This window comes from Thalassophryne amazonica, chromosome 1 (genome assembly GCF_902500255.1).
Source record: "Thalassophryne amazonica chromosome 1, fThaAma1.1, whole genome shotgun sequence".
NCBI lineage: Eukaryota > Metazoa > Chordata > Actinopteri > Batrachoidiformes > Batrachoididae > Thalassophryne > Thalassophryne amazonica.
Window position 1 is genome coordinate 167,338,784 of NC_047103.1, and position 21,203 is coordinate 167,359,986.

General features: G+C 40.9%; 1 protein-coding gene across 1 annotated transcript; it reads right to left on the bottom strand.

The window, feature by feature from the left end:
* Positions 1-1,917: 1,917 nt before the first annotated feature.
* Positions 1,918-19,681, bottom strand: LOC117520778. Its single transcript, XM_034182112.1, has 4 exons — positions 19,306-19,681; positions 8,625-8,756; positions 4,151-4,248; positions 1,918-2,746 (listed from the first exon to the last, which is right to left on the bottom strand). The coding sequence occupies exons 1-4, from the start codon at positions 19,658-19,660 to the stop codon at positions 2,546-2,548; spliced, it is 786 nt and encodes a 261-aa protein (XP_034038003.1). The 5' UTR covers positions 19,661-19,681; the 3' UTR covers positions 1,918-2,545.
* Between the last annotated feature and the right edge of the window lie 1,522 nt (positions 19,682-21,203).

A 21,203-nucleotide genomic window follows, 5' to 3' on the forward strand; every position in this document is an offset into this window, starting at 1 on the left:
TTGGGTAGTTTTTGTTGTCATTATGATTTAAAAAGAGTAAATGACAGTAAATAGCTTCACACAACCACTAACCATGAGAGAAAAAAAGGTTTCGATGTGTCTCACAGGTTTAGAAAAAATTTTAATCAAACAAAGCGCCAGTCTCTCAGCAACTTCTCAGACAAAGGAATTCCGACGAGGGGCTGGACGACTCCTCCCACAAGGAGTGCTCACAGGCGAATGACGTCACCGACAGGCGTGGAAAAACTCACGCATGTGCACGAGGGTTCAAGCATGTCTGACGTAAAAACATATGAATGAAATCCATATAGTTTTTGAAAAAAATAAAAAGGACCGTAACTTTATTGACAGCCCTCGTAATCTATGTGAGCACCTACTTTCAACAGTTTACTGTAAATACTTGTAATATTAAGGAACATTCTTAATTCTACAATATTCGGACAAGTAAATTGTGGTCCACGTGGCCTTCATGCATTTCCATTTGGCTCAACTAACATCTTAACTGTACATGTTTGTGATTTCAAGGATCACATTCTCCTTGGCATTTGCACAGTGAACCTCAGTACAGCCTTCTTGCATTTGCTTATGGCTCTGCAACCTTTCTGACAGCCACAGGAGATGAGTTCTCTGCAGGCATTATTAGCACCAGGCAGAGTTGTCCACAGTAATTTCCAGCAGTCTGGGTTGGTCCAGTCCCATTTGGCAGGGTCTAGTACTGTGATGTTTGTGGCGTGAGTCTGGCCCCAGATGAAGGCTCCCCGGTACATAGCACGGTAGATGTGCTGATGAAGGGCCGCTTGCGATGGTTGGATATTCTCTATCTGTCTGCTTTTCTGGGCAAACAAGAACTGGTGATGAGAATGTCCAGTATGATGGTGTTAAACACTGAGCTGTAGTCCACAAAGAGCATGGTCACATAGCTCTTCTTGTTCTCCAGGTGGCTCAGCGCTGTGTAGAGAGTGAGGGTGATGGCGTCCTCTGTAGATTGGTTTACCCTGTAAGCAAGCTGGTGGGGGTCGAGGGAGGAAGGGAGCCAGTCTGAAGTGCTATGAGACGGATCACTCCAGACACTTCATGATTATAGACATCAGGGTGATGGGTCTGTAATCATTCAGGCTGTCTATGGTAGGATTGTGGGGGATGGGGACAATGGTGGAGCCCTTCAGACATCTGTGAATGGTGGTATGTGTCATAGAGAGGTTGAAGAGTTTGGTGAGGATCCCTGCACATGCTTTCATCACCACCCCAGGGATACCGTCAGGGCCAGCAGCTTTCCTGGGGTTTCCTGCTCTTAGGTTTTTCCTCTTGGAGAGAGAGGTGAACTGCTGGAACCAGGGGTAGTAATATTTTTTAGAGAAATTAGGGATATTAGCTAACAACAGTGAACAATGGACATTGAAAATTGCATTCTGGACTTGCACGTCATTTGAGCAAAGGGTGGTAAATCATCTTAAAAGCCAAGTGGCCTCTGTGTACGTGTATGTGTGCATGTGCGTACCTTCAAAGATGGGCAAACTGCGGAGGGCTGAGATTTGCCGTTTGGTATGCTTATGTATTTTGGGGATGAATGGTGCCAAAATGTAACATTGATATTAGTCATCCCCATGCAGTGTTGCCAACTTGGTGGCTTAGCATTGCAGTTCCTTGCCAAGGCTAGGTAGCTCAGTTGCTATGCATGTACTCAGTTGATCACTTGACAGAAATGTATTTTTTTACTCTTCAGTGCGGTCTTTCAAGAAACTGAAAACAACAGTGATCTGTATTTGAACAGTTTATACTTCAGTAGGATCGATTTTTCTAAAGCTGTACATACGTTAGCTAGCATGACGGGTGCTGCCACTTTTCAAACATCAACAGAATTAAGAGTTAGTAATGGCATCAACAGTGTTAAACTTTTTTAGCCATAACAATAAATAAAAAAGAATAAACTTCAGCTTTGTTGTACAAAATGTAAAAGTTGCATTTAATCTCAAAATTAAATTAAGTCTTTAGAAATATGATTTATATTATAAACACACCTTTGAATAGAACACAGTTAACATAATGTCACTTTTACAGATAAGTCAGTGTGCAGATATAATAACATTTCAATGTAGTATGTTTTTTTTTTTCATTATTCATTATTTAGATCTTGTTTTTATAAACTGATATAAAAGAGCTTCTTTTTACACAAAGCTGGAGTTTTAAAAATGATTTTCTTTCTTTATTTTATTTCTTTATTTTAAAATATAATGAATGATGGTGAAAATAACTTGAGGATTTTAACAGAAATCACCTGCAGGATGACAGCTGCTGAGTTTTGTTGCAGACTTTGGGCTTGCTGTGTGCAGTTCTGGTGTTGTGGCTTTGGTTAAGTTTATGGTCCAGCTGCACGTGCAGCAGGAAAGCGGTGTGGGTGAGATGCTTGTCGCTGAGTGTGTGAAACACTTGAAGATGAGTTCGGTGGAAATCCCCTGAACCCGTAAGCTGTGCATGAGGCAGGAGAGTTTCTGCACAGAGTCATCTGATGGTCCCGCTCGGGTTCAGTCAGAACCTTACGGAACCATCAGGGCTTTTGTTTTGGTCGCAGCTCTGAGAAACCACTGGAGTTCTTGCTCAGGTGTGCTGGACCAGGTAAGTACTCTCCAGGTGTGCAGTACACCATATTCGAAGACAGAGGAAGCTGAACTTTGGAGTAAACACACCCTGGAGGTGGGGCAGTGGCAGGGCGTGGGACTTCAGGAGTAGATAAGAGGATCTCCTCGTACTGAAACACAGCACAAGTAAAAAAAAAAAAATGCAAGTTGCAGTACTTTCTGTAAGAACTGAGTTCTACGACTAATAGTACTATCAGAACAACAGTAAAAAGGTAAAGATGCAGTAATAGTATGGAGCACCAGTAATATCAGCAGTAGTGGATGTAGTATTACAACAGTATTAGTTGCAGGAACAAGACTGAGTAGTAGCATTAGCAGTTAAAACAGTATCAGGAGTGAACACAAGCATGCTCTCGAATACGATTTTACACCCACTCACTCAATAATCAATTAAAATGGAACTGCTAAGGTGACTGTCCACTTCACTGCGACTACCAACATGCTAAATTTGGTTTGTTTTGGGTCTTCAAGGCTCCTTGACTTTGCAAAACGCCAGAGGCTATGAGTTGGTGGATCCTACTTTCAATGTCCAAATTTACACCACTGGACGTGGTATTCTCATGATGGTGGTGTTGCCAAGGAGACTGAGCATGCAGTCCTTACAGATTGGAGGAAATTACTTGTCCTAATCTGGAAAGGAAAGGGTGATCATAACAACTATCAGGGTGTCACACTGCTCTCTGTGCCTGGGAAGGTGCTTCCATGGATTATTCTTAATAGGATTTTGTTCCAGCTATTTGCAGCTCAGTGACCAAAACAGTCTGGCTTCATGGCCAAGAAGTCAACCATGAGCCACATTCTAGTCCTGCACTGGAGTGACTTTGTGTCAGCTGAGCGGTTGCTTCGAGAGACTAAGGAGGAGTATCAATTGCATTGTGAGGGAGTGTCACATGGTGCATTTCTCTGTGCGTGATCTAGTGCACAGGTGTTTGAGTGCTGAGGACCCCAGTAGCTGGAGAAGGCCAAGGAGACATTCCCCCCCCACCCCCCACCCCCCTTTCCCCTGGCTGTGACAGATTATTTTAGAGATGTGGGGATGTGCCGGTTGTCTGCCTTGGTGGTTGCCATGGAGGAACCAAGGTGATTCTGTGGTGTGGATGTGATGAAGCACAGCACAAATGCATGATCCTAGACTTGACTTGGGGTCTTGGCGACATGGTGGCAAATGTTTGGATAGATGGATGGTAAGGTTGGTAAGGTTAGACCGTACTTGTGTGAAGCACCTTGAGGCAGCTTTGTTGTGATTTGGCGCAACATAAATGAAAATAAATTGAAATAATTTGAAATTGAGATGGATGGTGATCTTGGCCATACTCCTGATGATATTTTGTTCAAGCAGATGAGGGAAATTAATACCAGGACTAGAAATTGGAGTAGCAATGGCAGTAGTAGTATAACCATTAACAGCAACTGCAAACATTGTACTATTAGCAAAGTGCTATTCGTAGTATTACTGGGTGTATTGAAGTTTGTGATGGTATTCCATATAATTATACTTAAAACAATGTTTTTACCTGTGGACAATTGTTGTCTGTTGTCTCAAAGGGGTCCGATAAAGGGTTGTTGATTTGGTATTTTCTGCTCCTCTTTGGACAGAAATACAAAGTCAAACCTGCCAACAAACCAATAGTTGAGTTAATTCACCTTCAACCAGACAAGGCATCGGTGATGGAAAATTAACAAAGAGCTTGGTTTTAGCTACGCTTGCAATGACGCGTCACATGATGTCAACGTTTGCAGTACCGTGCATCCAGAAAGTATTCACAGCACTTCCCTTTTTTCACATTTTATGTTACAGCCTTATTCCAAAATTAATTCAATTAATTTTTTTCAAAATTCTACACACAGTACCCCATAATGACAACATGAAAAATGTTTTTGTTAGATTTTTGCAAATGTATTCAAAATAAAAACCTAAGAAATCACATGTACATAAGTATTCACAGCCTTTACCATGAAGCTCAAAATTGAGCTCAGGTGCATCAGGTTTCCACTGATCATCCTTGAGAAGTTTCTACATCATAATTGGAGTCTGCCTGGGGTAAGTTCAGTTGATTGGACATGATTTGGAAAGGCACACAACTGTCTATATATAAGGTCCCACATTGCATGTCAGAGCACAAGCCAAGCATGAAGTCAAAGGAATTGTCTGTAGACCACTGAGACAGGATTGTCTCCAGGCACAAATCTGGGGAAGGGTACAGAAACATTTCTGCTGCTTTGAAGGTCCCAATGAATACAGTGGCCTCCATCCAGTACTCTTCCTAGAGCTGGTCACCCGTCTAAACTGAGCGATTGGGGAAGAAGGGCTTTAGTCAAGGAGGTGACCAAGAACCTGATGGTCACTCTGTCAGAGCTCCAACATTTCTCTGTGGAGAGAGGAGAATCTTCCAGAAGGACAACCATCTCTGCAGCAATCCACCAATCAGGCCTGTATGGTAGAGTGGCCAGACGGAAGACACTCCTTAGTAAAAGGCACATGGCAGCCCACCTGGGGTTTGACAAAAGGCACCTGAGGGACTCTCAGACCAGGAGAAACAAAATTCTCTGGTCTGATGAGACAAAGATTGAACTCTTTGGCGTCATGCTTGGAGGAAACCAGGCACCATCCCTACAGTGAAGCATGGTGGTGCAGCATCATGCTGTGGGGATGTTTTTCAGCAGCAGGAACTGGGAGACTAGTCAGGATTGAGGGGAAAGATGAATGCAGCAATGTTCCCCATCATCTTGGATGAAAACCTGCTCCAAAGCGCTGTTGACCTCAGACTGGGGCGCCGGTACATCTTTCAGCAGGACAGTGACCCTAAGCACACAGCCAAGACATCAAAGGAGTGGCTTCAGGACAACTCTGTGAATGTCCTTGAGTGGTCCAGCCAGAGCCCAGACCTGAATCTGATTGAACATCTCTGGAGAGATCTGAAAATGGCTGTGCACCGACGTTCCCCATCCAACGTGATGGAGCTTGAGAGATGCTGCAAAGAGGAATGGAAAAAACTGCCCAAAGATAGGTGCACCAAGCTTGTGGCATCATATTCAAGAAGACTTGAGGCTGGAATTGCTGCCAAAGATGCATCAACAAAGTATTGAGCAAAGAGTGTGATTACTTGTGTACATGGGATTTCTTAGTTGTTTTTTTTAATAAGTTAGCCAAAATGTTGTCATTATGGGGTGTTGTGAGTAGAATTTGGAAGAGGAAAAATTGAATTTACTCCATTTTGGAAATAAGGCTGTAACATAAAATGTGGAAAAAGTGAAGCACTGTGAATACTTTCTGGGTGCATCGTAGCTTGAAGCTTGAATCTTCGACTGGACTGGGTTGCTTGACGCTTGAAATTCAAATGGCTGAGCATTTAAAAAGTAAGGAGCGGCAAATCAGGAAGTTTCACAACCTTTTAGTGCAGAAAAGGCATACTTTCAGTGGGAGTATTTTTAAAGATACACCCAGACAAATTAGTGACAACAGGGAAAATTGGGTAAAGAATCTCTCCAACAGGGTTCTTCACAGACAGAAAAGGATGTGCTCGCTAAAGGACTAAATTTCTCAGTGACCCCTAAACATATACCGACAGTAGATTACATCACTGCAGTAGAGTCAGCCATTAAGCATAACAGTTTGTCAGAGTCAGAAGCTGGGGACCTCCGACTAAGAGTCACAGCAGTGCTGAACAGTGCTAAGCCTCCTCCGTCCAACATCACAGGAGAAGAACGGAAAGCTTTGTCAGCACTGCAAAAGGACCAAAGCATCCTTATCCTGCCAGCGGATAAAGGCAGATGCACAGTGGTCCTGAACACATCTGACTATGATGTCAAGATCAACAACTTGCTCAGTGACTCCAATACATCCGAACGTCTGAAGAGAGACCCCACGAGCGACTATAAGAAGAAAATCATTAGCTACCTCCAAAACCTGGAGAAAGAGGGACTCATCGACAGGCAGACATACTACAGACTGTAGCCTGGGGATGCCACTCCATGCATCTATGGACTGCCCAAAATCCACAAACAGGACGTGCCACTCAGGCCTATTGTATGTAGCACATATTCCATCACGTACAATGTGGCCAAGCACCTCAAGTGGATTTTGGCTCCTCTAGTGGGTAACTCAGAACACCATGTGGAGAACACACAAGATTTTGTGAACAAGATCAAGAACCTACAGCTGGAGGCAGATGAAACAATTGTGTCTTTTGATGTGACTTCGTTTTTCACCTGCATCCCCACCACTGAGGCTGTCTCAGCTGTGAGGCAGAGACTGCTGGAGGATGTGTTTCTACTTGAAAGGACCAAACTCACACCAGACCACATCTGCCAGCTCTTGGAGATCTGTCTTAACACCATGTATTTCCTGTTTAGGGGGAATTACTACAGGCAGATTCATGGCTGGGCAATGGGGTCTTCGGTATCCCCCATTGTGGCCAATCTGTACATGGAGCGAGTGGAGAAGACAGCCTTGACGTCTTTCACGGGCATCTCTCCCAGTCACTGGTTCAGATATGTTGATGACACATGGGTTAAAATCAAGCAACAGGAAGTTGAGGACTTTACAGAACACATCAACTCGGTGGACGTCAGTATCAAGTTCATACGTGAGGATGCCAGAAACAACCATTTAGCCTTCTTGGACTGTGATGTTACGATTGGAGAGAACAGGCAGCTCCAGACAGGGGTTTACAGAAAACCTACTCACACTGACCAATATCTGCTCTTTGACTCAAACCACCCCCTTGAACACAAGCTCGGGGTGATCAGGACGCTTCAACATTCACAACTTGTCCAGAAAGCCCTCACAGTATGTGGGTACCCACGATGGTCCCTGGACAAAGTGCAGAAGTCCCAGAGAACAAAGAGACCAGATAGACAGGAGACGGAGACAGGAAGAAGAGGAGTGTCTCTCCCTTATTTAGCAGGAGTAGGGGAAAAACTACAGAGGATCTTCAGACAGCACAAAATCCCAGTTTACTTTAAACCGGTTAACACCTTGAGACAGAAATTAGTTCCCCTAAGGACAGGATCCCTAGTTACAAACAGAGCAATGTAGTGTATTCTATCAGATGTCAGGAAAACTGTAACGAACACTACATAGGTGAGACTAAGCAACCTTTACACAAAAGGCTATACCAGCACTGCAGAGAGGGCGCCAGTGGACCTCAGTCTGCAGTTCATCTCCACCTTAAAGACACTAACCACACGTTTGAAGACAAGGAAGTTAAAATATTAGCTAGAGAGAAGAAATGGTTTGAGAGAGGGTTCAAGGAGGCATTCTTTGTGAAACGTTTGAAACCCAGCCTTAACCGGGGAGGAGGTCTGAGACACGCTTTATCCCCTGTTTACAATGGGGTACTCAGGTCAAAGCAGTTTCAGTCTTTTGTTCATGGTAATGAGTCATTCACGTCATCAGCAGAGTCGTCAAGGGAGCCATCAGGAGAGGGACAGCTGCCCTATCATTAGGAGGGTGTTAACTAGAGCATAATAGGTGCTAATTAGAGCTATTGTTTAGTCACCAGCCTATAGCAGTCTGCCTCTCGGTAGGAGGGGTCTGGTTAGGTTTAAAACTCCAGCTTTTTTGACTTCTTGATTATTCTTCTCTACAAGAGTCAAGACAGAAGTCAGACCACCAGAGCAAGAATTTTAGCTGAGGAAGCTTCTGCGATTTGAAGCGAAACGTCCTCGCGTCAAGCAACCCAGTCCAGTCGAAGATTCAAGCTTCTCTACTTACATAGAAAGGGGAAAAAAATCTCAAACTGTAGAAATTTTTAACGTAATGATTAATTAATTCATGATTAATTGTAAGGACCGTGTTCAGAATAGTTATTTTAAATTGTTTCATGCAGTAGTTGCTTTGAAGTATTAAGATGATAGATTTTCTTTAAATTGTGCACCAGCTTTTGGGGTCTCAGTGAGGTCGTCTTGATTTCAAATTCCAGAACTTCCTGATTTTGTCCCACTGCTGATGTTTGCAAATAATGTGGAAACAGACATCAGACTCACCTGCTAGGAGGAAGAAGAGGGCGCCGTTGAGGGCAAGCGAGCCGATCATGAGCTCCTCGCTCTTCAGGATTCTCCAGCTGTTCTGCTGCTGTTCTGGTTCTGAATCGTTAGCAGACAGAACAATCTGACCAGCTGAGGAAAGAAAAAAAAAGATAAAAATATAAAACATCCTAAAAGTAAAATTAAAAGCAAAGGCAAACTCATTCCTTCACAGATCATCGTCATCATTATTATTATTATTATTATGATTATTCCTTTTGCTGCTGAAACTCTGAAGCTTGAAACCTGACTTCAGTTTAATCTGAAACAATGGAGCAAAACAAACACTCCATCTGCTGAACCCTGATCAGTCAACATGAACACAGAAAAGAAATTATACCGAGTGTGAGCTAACGATGACTAGACATGATGTGAAATGGTAAATGGACTGCTTTTATATAGCGCTTTTCCATCTCCATCAGAAGGTCAACGCCCTTTACAATGATGGCTCACATTCACCCATTCAAACAGACACACTCACACACTGATGTCAGGGTGCTCACTACACACTGGGAGCAACTAGGGGACTAAGGGCCTTGCCCAAGGGCCCTTAGTGATTTTCCGGTCTGCCTGGGTTTTGAACCGAAGATCCTCTGGTCTGAAGCCCAACACTTATCCACTAGACCAAAACCTCCCCTTACATGCAGGGATAGTTTATTTGGTACCCTGTCAAATGGAATGAACATGAACCAGTAAAAATGTTAGTGAGAGCGTGTGTGTGTGTGTGTGTGTGTGTGTGTGTGTGTGTGGCCGTAAATGCAGTGAGCTCAGAGCAGCACACACACTGAAGTAAAAAAAAGAAAGTGGTGCGCCTGCTGACAGTATGTGACATTCACAACTTTACACACACGTTTATTGACAAATACTGAACACAGGGAGACAACAGGAAGAAAACACATCTGTATATTACGTATAACAGCCAAGTGGCCTCTCTGTATCTGTGTGTGCGCGTGCGTGAGTATGGCTTTGATTTTTTTTTTAAAATGGATAGAGGTGATTTTTGCCATTTGGCATGCTTATGTATGTTGGGCCAAGGATGAACACTGCAAAAACACAAAGTTGATCAGACAAATATTTTTGGAAATTAGCAATTTTAGCTAACCAATAAACAATGGATGTGTTGCAATGCACCATGGGAGTTTGGATTTTTTTCAATGTTATTATTGTGGTTCATGTTAGTTTAACGGTGTTGTTAGTGTTATTGATTTATTGTGGTTTTGTTGTTCAAATGATTTTGTCATTTTAGTTAAGTTATGTTGCCATTACTGTGAGTGAGTTCAGGCTCATGTTGCTGAACCCATGAGTGAAATATGTATTGTGTTTGATCTTCACCCTGTTTGTGTCTCAAATTAGAAACACCTGCATGTGGTAAAGAAAAACAGTTGTACGTGTGTGTGTGTGTGTGTGTGTGTAACTTCGATCAGGGACAAACAGAGCACAGCTGGCATTTGCTGTTTGGCATGCTTATGAATTTTGGGTCAAGGATGAACAGCACCAAAATGGAACGTTGATGATGGAACAAATAGTTTTGGAGAAGCTACAAATATTAGCTAATGCTGTTAATTCCATTTTGGACTCACACCTTTCCAGCAGGGGGCAGTAAATAATCTTTATATTAAAAGAGTGAGTGTAAGTGCATATAATTGTAAATACATTAAAAAATACATGGATGACACAACAAAGTGAAAACACTTATTTCCATTGTGGTCCATTTAAAAATCAAACAACAAAATAGAATTAGAAACTAGATGCACTCAGAGAGTGCAAATCTCCTCCAAGGCCATGGGGTCACTGACGCCATAACATCTACACGCCGTGGAATCATTGAACCTAAAAAAGTCCAACAATGATGTTTGCTCAGTGGTAAAAAAAAAAAAGTTTCATCTGCTGTGACTGGATAGCATGTATCCTTAGCGCATCACAGTTTATTGCAACTTGCACCTTTCCCAGAAGCTACTGTCATCTGAGCACTGATATTGATATTGCATGTGCTTATAGACAAAAACAAATAAGAGACAAAATTCAATTTATTATTCAACTAAACTGCAAATATATGAATTTTTTAACATTTCTGAAACACTTCTCTAAATAAATAACATTAAATTCTGAAATAGAACTATTTTTTAAGTGTTGCATCTGCTACACAAGGCCATAGGGTCACTGACCCTAAAGAGATTCCCTCCTTGGCACAGTGATCTATTCAACAATTCAGTGTTACAACCAAAACTATGATACATACACTTTTCTTTCCTTTATATTTGACATCCTTGACCATGAAAACATAGCACTAGAACTTGGAATCTCTTTATGTCTTTATTAGTTCAAAAGTTATTGTATAAAATGATTTTTTTGGTAATGGCGGTTTTCTTCTGGATCTAGCTCCATAACATTTGAAGCTACATCAAATCTGATGACACCTTACTGAATCAGTACAGATTCAGCTACAATTTGGTGTTAGTTGTGCATCTCTAGCTTCATTTGTCACCTCACACTGACACATTTTCTATTTTCCCTATATTTTTGCATATTCTGGATCACCAGATCTGGAATCCGGATCCGATCATCACCAAACTTTGTTGTTTGATAGAACATTTGACTATGTTACACCCTAATTTTTTTTTCAAGCCTTTCTGCCTTGTTTTTGTGGAGTTAGAAACTAGAATGTCAAAATTCCCCCTATCCCGCAATGGTGAAGAATCCTTTAAAAAATTCCTGGATCCGGATCGTTATCCAGATCACAACTAAAATTTAATCACTTGTTCCTCTTGTCATTTCCAACCACTCCACAAAATTTCATCAAAATCCGTTCAAAACTTTTTGAGTTAACCTGCTGACAAACAGACAGACAAACAAACAAACGCAACCAAAAACATAACCTCCTTGGCGGAGGTAATAAAATAAAATAATAATAATGATAATAACAACAATAATGGTGTCTATATGATAACAACAACAACCTAAACAATTTATAAATACATTAAGACAGTAAATTAACATTACAAATAACCTAATTAACAGGAAATAAAAGGGTTTAGTTCCTCTTCTAAAAATTGTTGAGATCTAAGATTCTAAAAACATTCTGGACTCACAGGCCATTCCAACTCATTTCTTAATTTATTACCACCCTTGAAAAATGTCAGATACCTATTTTATAAACACTACCAAATCTAGAGCCTGTAGATCCCCACGGACAACATGCTAGACAGCAATAATAACTAAACACATATTTTAACATAACACTAATATGAACATATTTGAATGTGCACATGCCCAAATGTGTCCGTGTGGGTTTTCATTTGGAACAATTACACAAATAAACTATTTATCCACGCAGCCACCCATCGTGCGCCGTGCCAGTCTCCAGCCTGTTTCCAACCCAACCCTATGCATTCGAGCATTGCATATGAATTGAACATTGATGGAGTGAAAATGTTTCCTTTTAACAAAGACAAATTCATCGTGTGATGGAGCCTTTATAGAAATATGTGTGCAGTCAATAGCTCCGATTACATTTGGGAAACCGGCTCTCGCTGCAAATTGCACTTTAATGTTGGAATGTGATGTACCTGGATGACATTCAGATGATTGCATCCCACAAAGCTTGCATGGCTCAGCTCAAGGTTGACAAGCACATTCCTGATTGATCGGCCATCTCCTGCTGGAATGCCCCTGTTGCCAGGAAGCCCTGTGTGCGCACAGACAACCCCTGGCTCCTCGCCGTATTGCATTCTGGGCCGGCTGCAGTTCTGCGCACAACTATCAGCTAATTATCATCATTTGCAAGTAAATCCTTGCTTTCCCCGAATACACACTCACATCAGATTGCACCATTTGTAAGGTCCTCTAACAACACTAACACAGCCACTGTTAGTGCCATTTTACCCATCACTTTGCACATGCTTTTATGTCCACTCATATAATTACAAACATGTGGGTGTGTTAATTGTTCATCAGTGTGTCTCTGGTGTGCACATCACTGTGATGACTTCATGTTTTCACACTATTAGCAGTTCCCAGCATCACCTCCGCGTGTCAGCAGTGGACCAATAGCTGTAGAAATGTACGTACGCCAGCCAAGATTTTTGCACATTTCCATTATTTCACTTTTGATACATGTGAATATTAGCGTGGAGATGGACGTACACCATGTTTTTGTGCATATGCAGCCTTTGTAAATGAGGCCCCAGGTCTCTTCAGGGGTTCCTTGAGTACTGCTGGAATGGTTTTGTGTTAAACGAGTGCTTCCCTCGAGACGCTCAGACCAGGAGTAAAGGGTCTTTCAGATCACATTTTGCTTTATCAGCTTCAAATAATGCCTCCTTTTGCATCTGAAGCGTTGGGTCGGTGGCGTTGTGTCGGACACGGCAACAGGGGTGGAGATTTCTACGTCACACTCTGGCTTTTCTAAAGCCCGAAAAAGCTGAGCAATCGCCATCTTGGATTTGCATCTGTCAGAACCACAAAAAAACTGGAAAAACAAAACAAACAAAAAAAAAACAGCAGTACAAGTCCCCCATCAGCCTACTGGGAGAAGCTTTTTTTCAGTGACTTTTCAGAGCGATGTCGAGCGGAGGGAGGACTGATCAGACAGTCAATTTCAATTTCAATTTATTAATTTATATAGCACCAACTCACGACAAAGTCGCCCCAAGGCACTTCACACAATTCACAACAACACAAATTTATCTAAAATCAAAATTAAAAAAACACAATAAAAAGATAAAACACAGAAGAATAAAAAGAAATTACAAAGCAAACACAAACAAATTAAGTTAATGATAAGACAGTCTAAAAAAAGTGGGTCTTCAGTCTTGATTTAAAGTCTCCACGTGTCAGACTGCCGATAACAGCAGTGGGATCGATTGGACCATGACAGGCGGCAGAGCCACACGGAGCAGCCGGGGTTCAGGCCTCATTCCTGGTCAGAGTGAGACACCACAGCCATGGTGATGGAGCAGACCTACTCAATCCCAAATTCCTCACTTTTGGATATATACAAACACCCAGTTTGACCAACAGAGCTTAGTTCTGCAAATTTATCTGAGGTGAGAATACTTTAAAAATAAAACATTACATTACTGCACTGTTGAAGGTTTAATGCTCGGCCAATGTTAGCTTAGCCTTTAGCACATTTCAGCTGAATGAATGTTTTAATTTGTAAATGGTGGTCTATTTTTATTTTTGCCAAATAAAGCCCCAGTTTTTAATGTTTGCTTCTGTGACTATAATGAAAAGACTTTTTTTTTTTTGTTTGTCTGTTGTTTTTACTGTTTTGTGTTTCTTTATATTTTAAGAAATATATATTTTTTTACTTGTCCACATCAGGAACCATTTACTGTTAAGATAACCTAAATACAGACACACTTCAAAAAACTTCCAGTGTTGTTGCTGAACACCAAAACCTGATGTTCACAGTGAAGATCTGCTCTTCAAAATGTGAGAAAAGTGTCCTCAAAAACTCCACCAGAGGTGGAAGCTGCAGAGACCATTTTCATCAAATGTCCAGAGAGTCCAGCAACCCAACACCTGCTACTGCACTTCTAAATAAAACAAAGGCTCTTTGAACAGCAACTATTTTATTATTTTTAAATGCTGTTTGATTGTGTAGTTTTCCATTAAATTATTGAATCATTAAACATGTCCATGAAGTCAAAGTTCAGTCAAAAAGACATTTGCACAGGTAGAAGAAGCACATTGTGCAAAATTTTGAAACATTCACAATCACTAGTCAAATTCATGTTTTAGAAATTACTCTGTCCTGATCGGCTTTAAGGAGTGAGGCTTCATCACGCCATTGCTGTGCACCATGCGGCACCGCCGCGACGCGCGAAGCCTCCGCTCCTCTTTCCATGACAAAACTCCTGTAACAGTGGAATGTGCTGTCATTTCCAAACCGGACGCTGTGTTTTATCCAGGACATTGTCTGACTAGCACAGGAATTGTGAAAAGACGTGGACATCAGCACTTTTTTCGGCACATTGAGACAGACGTGCGGAGGAATTCCGCGCGTCGCGGCGGTCTACCGCATGGAGCAAAGCAACGCCGTGATGAAGCCTCACGGGACATGTTCTGCATGTCCAGGCACATCCACCAATTTCTTGAATAATCACTCGATGGAAAAAACCACCAACAGCTGTCTGAACGCCATCGCAAAAGCCATCCTGTGAGACCAAAACGGAGGTGTTCCTTTGTCTCGCTCCATCAGCAAATCAGTTGTGACGCGGCGAAGCCTCCGCTCGGCTTTCCATGACAAAATCTCTTGTTAAAAGTGAAATCTGCTGAGAAATGGTTGATGTCCAGCTCTTGTGATAACCAGAGAAATGGCACACGATGGTCAACGGATCCACAGAGCCATCCGTTTTAGAAATGATCTGGTGGTTTGTGGCTCTTGATGGCAGCATGGAGCGCGGCACGCCGAGCGTCCTTAAAGTCGTCCTTAAGCCGTCCTTAAAGCTGTAGTAACAGTCCTTATTCTCTGTGAAGCCGTAAAATTTTCACCGAAGCCAGATAAATTTTTCGAATGGTTTCCAGTTGCCAGTCTCTAACAGTTTCTGAAAATTCTGATGGAAAAAAAGCCCAAATCATTCCGCCATTTCCTGACAATTAAAATCCGCCGAGAGGGTGGACCACTCCTCACTCAAAGCCTGCTCACAGGTGAATGACACAACCGACAGGCGTGGAAAAACTCACGCATGCGCACGAGGGTTCAAGCTTGTCTGACGCAATCACACGTGATTTCAAATCCATATGGTTTTTGAAAAAAATATAAGGTCGGATACTTTTCTAATAGACCTCGTATATCTTAATGCAATGATTATACCACATTTTCGCTACTGTATGACAAGTTGGTCACAGGCGTGTAAAACTGCCCTTAGGCCTCTTCAATCACTTTATAAAAGCTCTCTCAAGATTCATGATAAGAAAAAACATTTATTTCATCATTGCCACATACTCTCAAAGTATAATATTCTGAGCTTTGAAAATTCAATCATGTACTCAAATTTATGTTTGTTGTTTAAAATCATTCATGGCACTGCTGCTCCACCATTAAAAACTTTCATATCCTTGAACTCGGAAACAACATCTCGAGCCACTCGGTCGACGGGTCGAGGCGAGTGCAGGATTCCCAGACGTAGAACACGTTGGGAACTCAGCGTTCTCTGTGTGGCCATGCACCAGTGGAATATGTTACCAACTGAACTTATTCTTGTACAAACTTTTACACTTTTTCACGACTGGTTAAAAATTGGTTGCTCTCGGGTCAGACATGTAACCATAGTGTGATCTAATGTCATGTGCTTTGGACACAGTGTCTGCAATTTTAAAAATGTTATGTAATATATTGTAAATTTCCTCTTTTTAATTATTTTCCATTAGCCTGTCTAGGGAGTACAAGTGGAAATTAGCACATGTGCTACAACCTGGCATAATGCATCTCTCCTATTTAAGGATAATGTATATTGTGCACTGTCCCTGTTTCAAATAAATAAATAAACCAAACCAATCCTTAAATAGGGAACACCTGATTCACACCTGTTTGTTCCACAAAACTGATGAACTCACTGACTGAATGCCACACTACTATTATTGTGAACACCCCCTTTTCTACTTTTTTTTTTACTAATAGCCCAATTTCATAGCCTTAAGAGTGTGCATATCATGAATGCTTGGTCTTGTTGGATTTGTGAGAATCTACTGGTACCTTGTTTCCCATGTAACAATAAGAAATATACTCAAAACCTGGATTAATCTTTTTAGTCACATAGCACTATTATTCTGAACACTACTGTATGTCTTTTTCCTGGTTGAAATGCAGATATGAGTGAACCATGTACATATTCATTTCCATGCTATTTTATTTATCTAAAAATAAATGTCCTAGGTTCCTTACAATGTTAATCAAGAAATCATCTCATCTGAAACAACAGATTCCGCCTTGGCCCAGGGTTTATGTTTGGGTTTTTCCCCGTCCAGGTCATCTCTGATGATTTTTATGTTTTATTTTTCACACAATTGTATTTTAGTCATGTAAATCTTAGCTTGGTTCTGGTCCTTTCTTTTCATTATGTTTTGGTATTACTGTATCTGGTTTTGGTTTCTCATTATCTGGTTATGTTCCTGTTGTCAGTGGTCCTGTTTTCTGTTAGGGTTTATCTTTTGTTATTTATTGCATTAATGGTTTTCTGATTATCATTTATTTCCTGTTTAACCTTTAGTTTGATTTACTATTTTATTATCATTGTTTTGCTACTACTTTAATACTTCAGCCATGTTCAGTTCTGCTTTAGTTTTTGTTAGCCTTTTCTATATTATTGTCAGAGTCTGTTATTGCATGTATCCTTCAGTCATGTTCAGTCCTGTTCTAGTTTTGATTATAGTATTTTATTGTTGTTGTTCTCTTTCTAGGTCTGTCACTTGGTTCCCTGGTTTTCCCCTTTATTTTGGACACATGTCCTTTTGTTGGTCTTTGGGCATGTTATATTTTCACCAGTGGTTTTCTGTCACTTACTCCTCTTGCTTTGCACCGCTTTGTTTTTCACTCACTCATCCTCTTGACTCTCTTCACTCTTCTTTGCTTCACCAGACCACACCTCCTTCCAGAACCTTCACTAACACCTGCCTCTGTTACACTGATTACATCACCTGTTATTTAAGTGCCTCACTTCCCTCACTCCCGTGCCAGTTCGTTGTGATCTTATCCACGTTCCAGCCTTTGTTTCTTGTCCTGTTGCCTCTCAGTATTTTTTGACCTCGTTTTGTATTTTGTCTTTGTCTTAGCCCTTGTACTTTGTTACACTGTGTTTTGACCTCTGCTCGCCTAGACCACGCCTCATCCTCTCGATTGCTTGTACCTCTGCCTCTCTGCCTGCCATACTGTGTACCGAATCCCTGCTATGTCTTAAGATAAAGTCTTTTATTATTCCAACATCTGTGTTCTGGAGTCCTGCGTTTGTGTCCAACCACACTGCACCTGCAGCCTGACACAAGTAAGTAAGGTTTTAATTTACAGATGAAGAAAGGTTTCTAAAGAATCTTTTAATTTTTTACTATTTTAATTACAAGTGTTCTAATGGAAGAATTTTTTTTTTTTTACAGTAATCGGAAATTAATTTTGAGGTAAAAAAAAAAAAAGCTGCAAGGATTTTCTTCAGAAAACTGCTGTGTATAAATGAGCAGTTCTGTGACACTTTTGTGTGTGTGTGTTTTGGCCTTATGCCTTGTTTCTATTTGACAGCACCACAGTACATCACAGTGCACAGCGGTGAGAATTGGATTTGGTTGAACTTTGACCGCAGCAGCTTGATGACAAGCGGCAACGCTCACTGCCGGTGGAGCATCGCATCAGCTCAGCTTTTGACACAACGCAAAAATACGAAGCACCAATAATGGTTTTTAGAGCAATCCGTGATGCGTCAAACACCCTCAACACTTGCAATCTGAAAGGCCCTTTGACACCAGCATTCTGAGGGAACATCACTTGTGAAATTTTTGGCCACGTGGTGCGTTTCTCTGGTCATGATCCAGCATGTAGCATCTTTGATAATATGTAAAAGTCTGCACATCAGCTTCCATTTTAAGTGTTTATTACATGATCCAATAAAGTGCATAAAACTCAGGAATTCACTGCATTCATACACTGATTTCATGGGGGTTTTTTTTTGTGCTAATCAGCTCATAAACTAATAACAGAATACAACACCATCGAATCCATCAGGTGATTTTATAAAAGCTAGTTTGGCAAAAATAACTTTACAAAAAATATAAATTACAGTATTTTTTTATTCCTGCATTTAAAAAAAATACAATTTTTGACAATTCTAAACATTCTGTGTTACAGAATGCAACTCTGTAAAAGTCAAATTAACATTTATTTTCTTTTCGCATATTCAGCACTGAGATAAACCTGAAAGTAACAAAATAATCAGATTCCTTGTAGTTTTTAATACAAGGACAAATCTCTTATTATGGGAATAAATTTTTAAAAATGTAATCTTCAAACTGTGACAGTTATAATAGTGTGAGTGCACCTTCTCATGACCTATTCAAAAAACATATGTCTGAATAAAATAATTTTTCCCTTTTTAATATTCATTGAAAATTATGAGTTACAACACAACACTAATCTGTAGTGAACTACTCCCTCATCTCATCACTCTTCAACCGCTTATCTGGGATCGGATCGCAGGGGCAGTAAATGTGTAATCTTAATAACATACACTTTGCTCTATTATATAATTTTACATATCAGACTATAATAAATTGTATCTAAATAATAAGTGAGGTATATTTAAATTAAAGTGAAGCATACAGTTCAACAACTTTCAAGAACAAGAAAATACGCTCTGAAATAACATGCTGTATTCGTTAATGTCAACCAGACCTACAAACTGTGGTTGTTGAAATGTGGAAACACAAATTGTGCCAATAAAATGTACATTATGTTCATTATCTAAACAAGTAGAACATGTGAGTACTGAAGTACAGAATTAGAAAATAAAATGTACATAAGAAGTTTCTGGTAAATTATGTTTGTTAAATATTTAATCATAAAATGTTGTTCAGGATAAATCTTGTGATTTGATTTGAAATAATGATAAAATAACCAAATTATTAATTCTGTAAATGTTTTTTTTTAACCTACCTGGGACGAGACGCACAATGTTGTTAAATGAAATGCCATTTGTCTTGTTTCTGCATGAGTATCTCCTGTAATCGTCTGCAGTCACATTTTTAATCACGAGTTTGTTTCCTGGCTGGATTTCAAATTTGGGATCCAACGTGTGAACATGATATATGGGAGAATGTCCAGCCTTATCAAAAATTCTTACAATAGTTGCCCACAAGCCGCTGTAGATCTCCAGGTACCACAAAATGTTCTCTGTGTTCATAGTGCAGTTCAAGGTGATGGTCTGTCCAAGATCCACTTGGTGCTCTGACACCTTCTGAGCCCAGGTTGGAACCACCAGCAGTAGGCAGAAGGTCCACAGAAGATTCATCGTCTGATCAGGACACGACTGAAGAACAAAGCTGGATCCTGACAGGCAGCATTCCTCCACAGCAACAAAACTGCCTCCTCACTTCCCACTTCACACGATGATCATTTCCTCATCACCACAAATGTCATATTTGGTTTGTCACATGCTCAGCTGAAGCTGAAACTCACATATCTGTCCACTCTAAAGTGGAAACAAGACTGGTTAATCTTATATAAAGTACCTCACAGTGATACTTGAGTGAAAGTTCAAGTATGTTACCATAAAATTACTTTGGTAAGGGCCCCTTCACACATAGTACATATCAGGGCGAATCATAACGAAACAGCTCGTATAAGCAAACCAGAAAAACAAAGAGCTGACATGGCGAGGGACACGAGGTCGGGCAGGCGTGAACAATCCCGCTGCTCGTGCATAAAACTGTCACAGCGGGAACACAGTGCCAACAGCTGGAGCATGTGTGACCACATCACACAGCTGCGGTGGGGGAAAAAATAAAATAAAATACATGCCACCCATGGGATTCGAACCTGCAATTTACAAAAGCTCTAATTAGTAGCCAGAAACTTTACCACTGTGCTACAATCTTTGTCTTATGAAAGCTGTGGAAAAATGCCTAAAATCAACAAGGAGATAGGCATATTTAAAAAAACAAAATAAAACTACCCACCATAAAAACACTGCATTTTATTGAATCCGTCTTATTGAGCAAACAATACAAGTACGAACCGTCTGTTCCTCTGTAGATGGCCCATGGTCACAGACGTACGGTCATGTAATGACATGAATGAAGTAGTTCATGTGCTCTATCATGTTCACATCTACTGGCCTGTGTCCAGCCGGCCCTGCACGCGTCCTGCCAGACGCGTGTCCTGTCAACAGCACACCACAGGACAGACACCGCGTCATGTGGAACAGAGCTCACCTGGGTCACTGACGTGACATTCAGATCGCCCACTGCGTGTTATGATCTGACTGTCCATTTCACCTGGGACAGCCTGTCAATGTGCGCGCCATGCACTCGCTTGCTGCAGCCCGTTGCAACAGCGATATGTTTTTATCTACAGTTGTGCTCAAAAGTTTACATACCTAGGCAGAATTTTTGCTTTTTTGACCATTTTTAAGAGAATATGAATGACAACACAAACTTTTTTCACTCATGGTTTGTGGTTGGGTGAAGCCATTTATTGTCGAACAACTGTTTCCTTTTTTTTTTTTTTAAATCAAAATGACAAGAGAACTACCCAAATGAACCTGATCAAAGGTTTACATACACCTGTTCTTAATACTGTGTATTGCCCCCCCTTAACATCAATGACAGCTTTGAGTCTTTTGTGGTAGTTTTGGACGAGGCTCTCTGATGGTGAAGCTGTCACTGAATGTGTCTTGGACTTTATTTACATCAATTACAAAGAAATACAAACAGTATGGCACCTCATGGTAAATCTGCCTGGAGTAGACAGTTCTCAAAAACTGAGTGACTGTGCAAGAAGAAGAGTGAGGAAAGCCACCAAGACACGCAGACAACCCAGAAGAAGTTATAGGC

Bases quoted from the DNA above. Each gene is read 5' to 3' on its own strand.
- LOC117520778 (XM_034182112.1), bottom strand. From the start codon at position 19,660: ATGAATCTTCTGTGGACCTTCTGCCTACTGCTGGTGGTTCCAACCTGG. The intron at 4,249-8,624 runs GTGAGTCTGATG...GTTTGTTGGCAG, and splicing joins CCTCTTCTTCCTCCTAGCAG to GTTTGACTTTGTATTTCTGT. The intron at 2,747-4,150 runs GTAAAAACATTG...GCTGTGTTTCAG, and splicing joins CAGACAACAATTGTCCACAG to TACGAGGAGATCCTCTTATC.